At 38.6% G+C, this 11,937-nt stretch overlaps 1 protein-coding gene across 1 annotated transcript; it reads right to left on the minus strand.

Annotated features, from left to right (window-relative positions):
- Positions 1-464: 464 nt before the first annotated feature.
- LOC143111384 (protein NipSnap homolog 2-like) lies at positions 465-7,991 on the minus strand. The gene is made up of 10 exons (XM_076273612.1): positions 7,857-7,991; positions 6,737-6,876; positions 6,510-6,555; positions 5,978-6,072; positions 5,680-5,750; positions 5,169-5,309; positions 4,572-4,603; positions 3,234-3,328; positions 2,697-2,780; positions 465-1,985 (listed from the first exon to the last, which is right to left on the minus strand). Exons 1-10 carry the CDS (start codon positions 7,946-7,948, stop codon positions 1,921-1,923), a joined length of 861 nt encoding a protein of 286 aa, XP_076129727.1. The 5' UTR covers positions 7,949-7,991; the 3' UTR covers positions 465-1,920.
- Positions 7,992-11,937: the final 3,946 nt, after the last annotated feature.

Consider the following 11,937-nt stretch of genomic DNA (forward strand, 5'->3'; position numbering starts at 1 on the left):
GCCGCCACTACCAAATCAACATAGAGGAAACACTGTGATATTTGCTAAGTATATATAATTTACAGAGTTTGTCTCTAACAGAGTTGACAGATTTTTCTGTCATGACTTTTTTTTTTTCAAATAAATACTTGAAGTCTTACAGGTTTAAGCTCAGCAAATACTTGTCATGTGTGTTCTATGACTAATGATTTAAAAACGTATTACATTTTTTTTGGTTTATCTCTACAATTGAAATGTACCCCGAATTATAGAATGACCCATATACAGTATATATATATATAAAAATTCAATATTTTTAAAAGCTCAAAGAAAATTATATAAAAAAGACACTTTCTTGCAAGTGTCACAATATACATAACAATCCTGCCACACCTGAGAGTTAATTTAGCACTTCATTCTAAGCAGCTAAGACCCTACAGAAACACACTCTCACACACACAGTGAACAACAGGTAAAACACAGACTGTAAACATAATGGATTTAATGGCTTACTTTCAGTGACAAGCTTTCCTTAAATGGAAACAAAAGCATCATCACTGTAGAAAAATATTACAATTCATATTCATGTATTCTATGTTGATAAAATCACAGCACATCAAACATTTCATACCCCACAAAGAAAATACAATTATTTGCTAGTCGTCTTGCAAGGCATTAATCATCTCACAAATACAAATCCTAACCATTACAAGATTGGACCTACACTATTAAAAGGCCCATGCACTTCCTTCACCAATCAAGCAGCTAACCTGTTTTAGGCATCCAAGGCTGGATTTGTAACAGTGCTTCTGTAGTCAACACTGCCAACGCGTAATAACAAAAATCCAAGCAACTCTGGAACCTGATAACACCTGATAAATCTGTCTTCAATATGTTCTTGACAGGAGAAGATGCAGTAACTGACTCATTAACCAACAGAAAGTTCTCATTTTACTTTATGCAACACAATAATTGTGTTGTGATGGTATTGTGGTTGCCATGATATAAGAATGTTATGTGGCATACTTGCTGTTCTTTACGTTTCAGCAATCTGAATCAGTAATCTGATCTCAGGGTCTAAAATGTTGTCTCTGGTTAAATGGGGGCCAATTGAATTCAGCTTCTTTGAGCTACAGTATGCTGTCAAACTTTTAATCCAGTCAGCAGACACACACTGAGAACACCCTGCCAAATGAATAGAGGCCCTACATACTAGGAACTGTTGAGTCAGGTACCAGGAATAGCTTCTTTTAATGAATTATTCATTAATTACGACATTTGAGTCATGTGACATTATGTCCATCACACACCCGACAGTAACTGACTTTTTACAGAACCAATGAATGCCCAAAAATGCAGTGGAAGAACATAATCAACCTCCAAAATTGTATTTTGAGTCCACAGAAAAATAGACAGACAACTGATCAGAGGGGTACAACTGCAACAAGGCAACACATACTGACAGGAGTTGTTAGTAGGTTTACTGAGGTCAATTTGCTGTGGTGTCAAATACAATCACTCTTCCAAGACATTTTCATGATCATCTCCATTTGCTGATCCTCAGTTTTGTTTTCAATAAATATTTTTGCTAATTGCACATACAGAGGTAATGGATGCATTTTAAAATCAGCAAAATTCCATCATCATGGCTGTCTAGGAATGGGTCAAAATTCCAAAGGAAACCGTTACTTTGATTTGAACGGTGTAAAGTTTATAGGCAAGATGCGGCAGCATTTACAGATTTCTTTTCATTTTTGTTTCATCTTTAACGGCAAACAGCCGTAGTGAAGAGAGAAGAGTGAGAGAGAGAGACATTAAACAAAGGAAAGCGTGCTAGCGTTTTGAAATCCGATGGCTGTCCAAGGCTGTGGAATCCGTCACAGGTGATTCACTTCCCTAGAAATGAGTTCCATGTTCACCTGCTGGGTGGCTTCCGATTGGCTACTTCAGAGGAGACGCTTTCGTCGGGATCATTATTCTCGACTCCATGTGCTGAATCAGAGGGACTGAGAAGAGAGCAGAATCATGCTTTCAGAACTCTTGCCAGTGGCGTTGTTCATTTGGCAAAATACTAACCGGTTGAAAGATCATACTGTCCAACTCATTAGTAGCATTACACACTCACTATGCATATTGTGCAAAAGTCTGAAGAACATACATTACATCCTAAATAACAGTGCAACATTTAACAGACTTCTTTAGCAGTTACGGCTCCCACACAGTTGCGTGCGTTGCAGTGCTGGAGACGAATCCCGTTCACTTTACATGGGCTTACGTCATCCGTTGCCGAACTGAATTGTGGGTCCGTTGCGTTGCGTTGCTCCCGTCGCTCGTGTTGAGAAGTTTAACTTTTGCTGCACCGAAGGACGGCACCGGCCAATCAAGCCAATCGACGAGCGGCACCAGCCAATCAAATTACGCTTAGCAAATTATGCATAGCTACCGTCTGGAAAACCCACTGGCATGCGTTGATGGAACGCAACTGTGTGTGGGAGCAGTTAGAGAGCTCACCAGCACGACAACCATGTATCTAGCAGCTGCAGGTCAAGTCTCACCTGTGTGATTACCTCATCTCTACCGGTTACAGAACTCACCTGTAACATGACCTTACCCTTACCTGCTACAAGCCTCACCTATAAGGTGACCTTGCCCGTACCTGCTACAGGTCTCACCTCTGTATAGTAGACTGCCTCATCTCTACCTGTTTGCCATCTCACCTGTGTAGTAGACCGCCTCATCCCAGCCTTCGTGCTTCCAGGCAGCGTTTCTAGTTTCCTCTCTGGACTGCAAGTCTTTGTAAGCTGCAAGAGAATGAAATGATTTAAAGCTGGCCAAAGCTACCTTTTAAAAAAAGGTCTATACGCTGAACGTGTCTAAGTTCAAATTTCCATCTACACATATACAGGGTTAACTGTGGGAAAGGCAGCATGCAAAATACATCAGTTTTGTTTGAAATCTTAGTTTCAGTTTTCATGACAGCATTTACATAAAGCTCAAAGCCTTTTCCCTCTAACTATTTACCTGACAGATACAGGCCCATTTATAACGTGTATTTTTAATTTGTACTTATTCATTTAATCCTGGAATATTCCCATAAACTTGTTTCTGTCTCTTGTATCTATCTCTTAAATTCTCTATACACATCACCTGTCATAGTGACTGTGACGCCTAAAAGTATGCATTATTGTTAGTACACAAAAGTGCAGCTTGAAAGAACTGGATGTATGTCAATGTCATGCCTTTAGTTGACTCACCCCAGAGGTGATGCACCAGGTAGAGGTTCCCAATCTGAGAGAAGAAGCCGCCAACAGCCTCATGGTTCTCCTGGCGGAGCTCAATGGCCCGCGCCCTATACAAAACAGTTCCTTCCTCAATCATCACTATTCAAAACACGTCTTTAACGCACCACCTGGAATATGTTTTAGCCTTAGTAGCTGCTTAACTGCTGGAAACTGTACAACTTCATAAGAACCTAGCGGCTTTATCTGGTTTGTATCACAGCAGATTTCCTCCATGATTTTGCAGACATATATTTAGATTGTGTAATAAAATGCATTGTTCTGCGTCCGTGAAAGTTATAGTTATAGCCCTCTTGAACACTGAGGACCCAACAAGCCCATGCGTGCCTATCCTTTGATGGCCAACACCATGAATGACCGTAAACTGAGATCTGAACATTTGTTTATGAGTTTTATGTCTATGTACTGTACTTACCGATAAATCACTCTAAAGGGGTAAATAAAATACAGTCCTCACATTACATTTCTAAACATCGTAAGCCAGATAATTTAAATGCCCCCTATGCAACATTTTCTGGCAACTGATCAGTGGGCATTCTCTCTCTGGGCATTGACATAAATCTGCTGTTATTTTAACCAACAAAACAAAGAGATATTCTTCAGAGGCCTAGAGTTAAGTGCTTGCCCACACTGCGTCATCCAGCAGACAGACTAATCACTGATGATAGCCTTAGTGAGATAGATACGTTTACAGAGATTGCATAAGCCTGGTAGCTTTGGCCTTATCTTAAGATCATCCTGGTTTTGTATAGTATTGGATTTAATCAGCATATTTTATTCAATCACTGTTGACTACAGTCATTACTTCATTGTGCAACGTGATTTTCAAATGAAGGATTTTAAAATCAATCATCATTTTGGTCATAGCAGGCAAAATATATAAGTTGAATTATGGCAGGCAATAGAGATATCTTTACTTAAAATTAATAGATTTTTCATTTGGTCTTAGTATATTTAAAGATAGCTTGAACAAACCGTTCATAAAATTCAGCTACTATAATCTGTAGAGGCAACAATAATAAGTGCATAAACAAGTGCATTAGTAAACACCAATATCATATAGATTTAGATTTTTTAACATCTGTATACACAATATGAAAATAGCATTTTGTTTCCAAGAATTAAAGTCTTCATATTTGTAAAAACAATGTACGGTAGTACTTACATTTAGTATTTTAGACTTAAGTACAAAATAAAAAAAAAGATTTGGTTGAATATTCATTGGGTTATACAGGCCTATTGGGTTACATGTTGACACTTTACTGTTTGACAGGAAAAAAACAGAAGTCTTACCAGTAGTTTCCCCACTCAATCATAGTCCCAGGCTGAGAACAGATAAATCAGAAGTGAGACATGGTCAGTTTCCTCACACTGCAATGAACCCGCAGCTTTTCTGGTCACTGCATACTAGGCCAGCTCCTTAGGCACTACGAGACCACTGCATTTCCTCACACTACACATGCAGATGACCGTCTTGATTTTGACAACGTCACTGTTTAGCCGTTTGACCACATTCATAGGCTTTTAGTTTGTTTATTTTTAGTTTATTTTTCTACTATGGTCACTTAGACAGTATTTCTATGCACAAGCCCAAATATATATTTCGTTTCACATACCACCAATGCAACAGAAATACTAGAATATTTATCTGACCTTGTTATGCCCAAGTACCTAAATTGAAAACTATCAAGAGCAGTCAGGGGACTGCAGACCTTCGCTTGCACACAATATGAACCAAAGTAAAACCAAACTGTATGAACAAACACAAACACAAACACAAACACAAACAAGGTCAGACGGAAGGACCTGTTTACTGATACAATAACCTCTTGTCCCCTAAAAATATACTCTGACAAAGTTACGTGCAAAAACATAACAATGCACACATACCCTGAGCTGGTACGATCTCAGTTCGTATATGTTCGGCCCATCTCTGGGTACAGGCTCATTCCAGAAGCTGAACTCCAAAAGCAGCTGGTTCCGGCGGGACAAAAGCATCTTTGACCGCTCTTTTCTGAAGTCCGAGAATTCCTTAAGACAATAATTAAAAAAGCAGTGAATGAGTTAATTGTCCTGTTAATTATAATAAGACAAGTGCATGGGGTAACTGTACACACTAGTCACCCTATTACTACAGTTAAATTACTCCCAATATTTATTTGCTTTAGGTTTACTGGTGGTTCTATGATGCTTTCCAGTGACTATGAGGTAAACATATTTACATATTATATAAGTCAAAGTTGACTGGTATTTATTTAGCAAATGCTTTAATCCAAAGAGACATGGCCTTGCAACAGTGGATTCGAGAAGCGAACCCGGGCCGAGTGATTGTCAGGCAGTGATGTTAGCACAGCTTATATGTACCGCACATGATGAAATGAGTTAGTCTGAAATGAGTTACCTGACTCTTCTTGAGTTTGTTCATCACATCAGTCAAGGCTGGATATCCACCTCGATATCTCCACAGATGAACTAGGGAAGGCAGAAACACATCAACACTCAACAGCAAGCATTGTATCACTGGGGGCTAATTAAATTATACAAATATACACAACGTCATAGAATAATACACATACAGACATGCTACAGTACAATTGATAAATGCGTATTGCTGGCTGTCAAATAAGTTGAAGACTTTGTAGGTTTATGAATCTGTATCTCTGGATGAGTTGCTGTGATCTGATCTTCTGAGCTCCTACCTGCCTGGTCTTGCTCCCCATACCAAGTGTTCCAGGTTCCCACCAGCTCACACGTGTACTGAGGATCGGTGTGGATGGAGGGAAGCACTTTCTCACTGTGGACAAAGAGAGAGAGAAAGAGAGAGAAAGAGAAAGAAAGAGAGAAAGAAAGAGAGAGCAAGAGAGAGAGAGAAAGAAAGAAATAGAAAGTAAGAAAGAAAGAAAGAAAGAAAGAAAGGGAGGGAAGTAGGGAGGGAGAGAGAGAGAGAGAGCAATTATGTACATATTTAACAATTCTAAACTGCCATCTCAAACACACTGTAAAAACGACAGACGTTAATAAAACACTAGCAGTATTCTAATAAAATCTCCACAGAAATACAATTTACATACATCCGGGTGCATCTTAATGATTCAATCAAAGGTATTATGTTCTCTTTGCTATTTAAATGCTATTTAAGAATCAATTATAATATGCATGAAAGCATGCCACATTTTCAGTGCTTTTACCATATGAGCAGACAATATGCACCACTGTAACAGTGGATCTTACCAAAGCTTGTTGTAGGCATCAAGACACTCTGGTTTGACATTGTGAACTACAAAAGAAATACTTGTTTGAAATAATCCCAATCAGAACAAATTTCAGTTGTACCAGCAGTAAGCCTTATAGTTCTTAAATCCTCCCCCCTTAATTTAAGCAGGTTATTTGGCCACTCCAATCCCAGTTAGTTAACACTGTCAGCTCCATAAAATTGTGAAATGCTGTTGTAGGCCTACACTGGATTTTGTAGAGGTTATGCTCTTCTTTCTTGGCTAGCAGATGTGAATGTGCGTCTTTCCTGGGGTCCACTTTGCGCACAAAGAGAGACTTGAACCAGCTGTCCTCGCGGTTTTTGCTTGGTGATGCAGAGAGAGACCTGCAGATGGACAGGAGAAAGAAGTGTTTAACTCAACATGCCCATAGTTATTTTTACCGACTCCAAAAAGGTCAAAGGTATTTAGGCTACTCAACACAGTTGTTCAAGAACTGCTTCTATGCAGTGCATCAACTTGGATCCACCTGTTGCATGAATACATTAATCACACTTACATGTAATGGATAACTGCATTGAAGGTCAGGTTTTACTTAAAGACTTTGGCTGCATTTACAGTGATATTTTCCTCTTTAACCTAGAAGGTAAGCAAGCATGTTGCTGTGGAATTAAACACTTGTATACAAAATGTACCATCGTTTCCTAAAATGACCGAAATTCTTGTTTAAATAAGTCAAGGGAACAAGTTCATGCTCAAAATAGCTGAGATTTTTGGGAAAAGTCATTCAGGGACGAACTAACAAAGTCCTAACAAAGGTTGTAACGCCGCTGGTGCGAGTTACGTTTGATGACATGAGTTTATTTGAAATAAATCATGTAACAATCCAAGTGGTAACTGTAACAAGACAATAGACTCTACAAAAGCAACAACTCCGTAGTCACATGTTATGTCTAATGACCTTGAGCGACAATTCAGTGGCGATATCACGTTAGCCTAAGATTGCCAAAGCTCTCCAGCCGTACGGGTCAAAACAGCTCTGACGTCCCCATTGTTTTGTTCGGAAAACTACTACTTCGACCTTCAAAAGAAATGCATAAACATACATACCAAAGGGGAGAGGGAAAAGTTCCTGCTTTTCGGCGCTACAGATTTTTATAACTTGTGAATCAAATGGCTAGCCGATTAGCTTGTTCTACCAAAAGAGCCTAATGTTAAGAGTCCCTTGCTGTGTAGGCTACGTACGAACTACTTGCACCTAAATCACAGGTAGCTAGCTGTGCAAGTTAGCAAACAACTACGAACACTTTGCAGAAGTGCATTAACAATTTCTGCTGAAATTATCTCTCTGAAATGTAGGTTTCACCTTATCGTAAGAGAAACTTGCTGGTTCCCTCTGACACTCTTTCTAGCATGGTTGAGGCCGTTTCCCACACTTTGGAGGACTCGAGTCGCCATCTTTCCCTGAATGAGCTCTGTGACTGTGTGTTGTTGTGGCCACACGGTCCCAGGCAAGAAACATTATGAACTTCTAACCTCTCGCCGCCAGAGGGCAATGTATCGAAGTTACTTTGTAATTGACCCTCAGTTTGAACCTTGAACCACTTGTGCACCTCCCCATAGACAAAATCGTTCATGTTCCTTTTTGCAGTATGCTGTGTTACAGTTCTCACATGTAAAACTACCATGAATATGTTTTGCCACTGTGATGATGCATGTGCCATCTTTTTGAGCAATGTTGCTGAGTGACCACCTAACCGGTTGAATGTGTTCTGACTGGAGGATGATTTGTTGTCCGATGATAGTTCTCCAGAAACCAAAATCTGTTGCCCACAATCAATGGGAACGCACCAAAAAACCAAAAGTTTATTTGTCAGGTGTCATGTGTCATATGGGTGGTAGCCTACCCGACTTGACAAGGTGGTCGGGGTCTTATCCTGATTAACTACAAATAGTCTTGCATACACATCAATAATGTGGTTGCAGTAGAAGCCTAAACAGTCCTCTGTCATGGGTACTCAGTCATCACGTTTGTCAAAGGCAGGGACGTCGGACTGGGGGGGAAAGTGAGACTGATTTCTAGGGCCCCAAGGGGGAAGAGGGCCCTTGAAAAGTCTGGAATATATTTGATTTTTCCTGAATATTTTAATTTCTAAATAAAATTCTATAATGAATGTAAGACGAAATGTAAAGTTAATTTGTAAAGTGTATTTGCTGAATAACTTGGTTGATTGAATGACTGAATTTTGTATATAAGAAATAGTGAAGACTGTCTAAGGTCACACTCACCACTTGCTAAAGCGCAAAATGGTTTTGTTCACCTGCAGGATACCTTTATGGCTGGGTAGTTTGTGTACTTTCTTTGTTAAATTGATGAAGACACTTTTTTAAGTTGCTCGTGTTTTGTCTATTTGCAAGTGTTTTGTCTATTTGCATGTGTTGTCATGAATTGCAAGTCGTTTGCTCCACCGTACTGAGTTGCCCTGATGAAAATGGCCCTTTTAAGTCGCTTTGAATAAATAATTGTAAATGTGGTGAGGATTATATACTGTATACTGTATGTGTGGAAAGATTCCAATGACCTATTTCCACACAAATAGGAAGGCTGTGGTTCTATGTCTACTTTTGTTTGAATTGGTGCATGCGGTCACATAGTCTCTGCATGTTGTAACATAGCCGTACGTTAGAGGAGTTAGAGGAATAGTCACAAGATGTACAGTCTCTTTCACACACACACACACACACACACACACACACACACACACACACACACACACACACACACACATTTCATGTCTCCTCCTGGGTTTTCAGCTTTGGTTGTATTTCATTTTTTCTACCATTAGTAAATGTCATGCTGAGGTAAATTTAACTGGTGTCACCTTTACATTATTAAGCTGCTAGGCTATAGCTGCTCAGGAGCTACTCTATTGATGTTGTCTATGTGAGGAGGTAAAACTCCCAATAGACTTGCTTAAAACTGTGTTAGGAAAAAAACAAATTGAATACCAGTGTAGGTTTTTATGTGTTGTATTTTATATTTTTCTTTTATATTTTAATATGCTGTAATCAAAGAATATAATATATTTAGAGTTTCAATTCATCAATTGCCCCAGGACCCCCTAGCATATTTGGGGGCCCACAATTATTTTCTGTCACCCACATTTTATAGCAGTGCCCCTGGTCAAAGATGAAGGTCATAGTACACAATGAACAGAACTGTGACATTGGTACGATCACAATGAAGAAGAAAACCCAACGTCAGAGACTGCTGGACGAAATTACTGCAATATCCACTTGAAGAGAGCTGAAGTTTGCTTTCGTGTACCACATGCTTGGAATAAGCTGCCAGTGATTCTTGAGATTAGGGACAAAAAAGGTTTACATTTTCTAAAAGAATATTTTGAAGATTTTCAAAAGCTATTAACACATCTTTGTTAAATGTAGCTTTGGCTATCTAACCATGTTTTGGTTCAATTCATAATCTTCTTAAAATTAAGCCTTGGTGTTAACACATTATGGTTGTGACATGCCAGGTGTTAACAGATGGATATTAAATACATGAGATATGAAAAACTTACCAGAACTAGAAAGGTATCATGACATGAGGAAGAACTAGGAAGTGCTAAAGGGGTCCTCTGTGTTTTAGCTGCGCACAATTATTCCTTTTTTTTTTATTATAAAAAGTACATTTAAAACATATAGTACAATTTCTAACTTTTGATACTGATTAAATTATTTTCTTAAATATATAAATTATAATCATTATGATACATTTTGCAATACTTTTAGATATTTTTATGGTATGCTGAAATGAGGAAATCTGCTTCCGGACATGGGGTTTTCCAGGCACTGACTACATTCTATATCATTTAGAACAAAAACTATTTATGAGGCAACATGAAATCATGCCTTGTTGTGCAACCCTTGCCCTGATTAAGATTTTGAGTAGTTTTTCAAATTAATATTGTTCATATTTTTACCCCCAAACCTTGTTTTATCTGGCGGATATGTTTTGTCCCTAATCTCAAGAATCACTGGCTGCACTTGGAATAAACTGGAATCTGCACCCTCTCTTCACAAAGCCTTCACAATCTTGACAATGTCAACAATGGCATGCCTTTTATTTTCCATACCAAGGCAAGGCAAGGCCAGGACGTTTTATTTGTAGCACATTTCATACTAAGGCAGTTCAATGTGCTTTACACAGACAGCATGTACAGTAGTTGAGTTATGTTCTTCTCATCTATCATATTATTGGTATTTTATTTAGCTGACTATAATTATTTGTTTGAATTATACATGCTGAATGGGCAGAAGTTTATTGTGCACATATGTTGTGAACTAAGATGACATAACAAAAGGACTCTTAATTTGAATAAATAAAGAGGAACTTCTGTAGGAGCCTACGTTATCTATACATTCTGAGCATGCCTCAGGTACTGATGCTGCCCCAGTGCTGTGGGATGGAAAACCTGTGATGTATGGTAATTGTGTGTAACACTCCTTACCTGTAGGTGGCGTGCTCCATAGTGTAGGCCTGGAATATTGCCTGTATAACAAGAGATACGGAGTTCAGTGTCAGTTGGATAAAGTGATGGTCATGCCTAACACAGTCTCCGTGATTTATTATGAACAACCCAGTTCGACAAGTAACACACTTCACAAACCTATTAATAAATACCTGTTAAATAAAGAAGAAGTGATCATTTCTTACTTGAGTGATCCTTAATGGATGGATAACGAATTCATGCTGAACATAAACATGGACACAGATGAAACCTTAACAAGCAGAAATCAGACAATTTTACTGAATAAAACAAACCAGTAATTTATTTTGCCTTTATGTTTCTGTGTCTATTGTATTTTAGTATATTTTTCTTTTAAACTGTCCTTTTTTTATTACATTGACAAGGCCTCCCTGGCCGAAATTATTGTATCTCTATGACCTTCATGGCTAAATAAACTATAAATAAAAATGAAACTGATATAATGATATATGACTGGAGTGAATAATATAATGTCTTGGAATGTAAGTGTAAGTCTGATTGTAACTTAACATGGACAGGGCCACAACTGTGAGTGAACTATAGTTAACAGCTACTACTGGCAATGACAGAAATCAAATCAGACCGTCAGCCTCTATCTGATCAGATGTGTTATCATGACTCGACTATATGTCCAAGGCCAGTCTGACTTCTGAATGCTGTGAATAGCTGATGTCTCATTCAACCTGTAGCAGTGAGAGAAAGTGTAGGATGCACTCCATGTCTTGAACTGTCTGTCCACTAGCCACTTTACCATTGTCTTCTGCCTCACTGTTTGCGTGCTTTATTAGCACATATGCACAACCTCTCCCTCCATGCCACAGCCGAACTGTGACCACACTTATACCTTTCTTAATATAGTTATTTATACATAGATATATAGACTTTATTCTTGCACTG

Source organism: Alosa pseudoharengus, unplaced genomic scaffold, assembly GCF_046254945.1.
Source record: "Alosa pseudoharengus isolate Yale_2024_CS ecotype anadromous, Long Island Sound unplaced genomic scaffold, YU_APseudo_1.1 YU_APseudo_1.1_scf_8, whole genome shotgun sequence".
In the NCBI taxonomy this organism is placed as follows: Eukaryota; Metazoa; Chordata; class Actinopteri; order Clupeiformes; family Clupeidae; genus Alosa; species Alosa pseudoharengus.

What these genes read in the sequence shown, in the direction of transcription:
- LOC143111384 (XM_076273612.1), bottom strand. Translation starts at nt 7,948, where the DNA reads ATGGCGACTCGAGTCCTCCAAAGTGTGGGAAACGGCCTCAACCATGCT. An exon ending in TAACCTCTACAAAATCCAGT is followed by an intron (nt 6,556 to 6,736) that starts GTAGGCCTACAA and finishes TTTCTTTTGTAG; the next exon opens with TTCACAATGTCAAACCAGAG. An exon ending in CCTGGTGCATCACCTCTGGG is followed by an intron (nt 2,781 to 3,233) that starts GTGAGTCAACTA and finishes ATTCTCTTGCAG; the next exon opens with CTTACAAAGACTTGCAGTCC.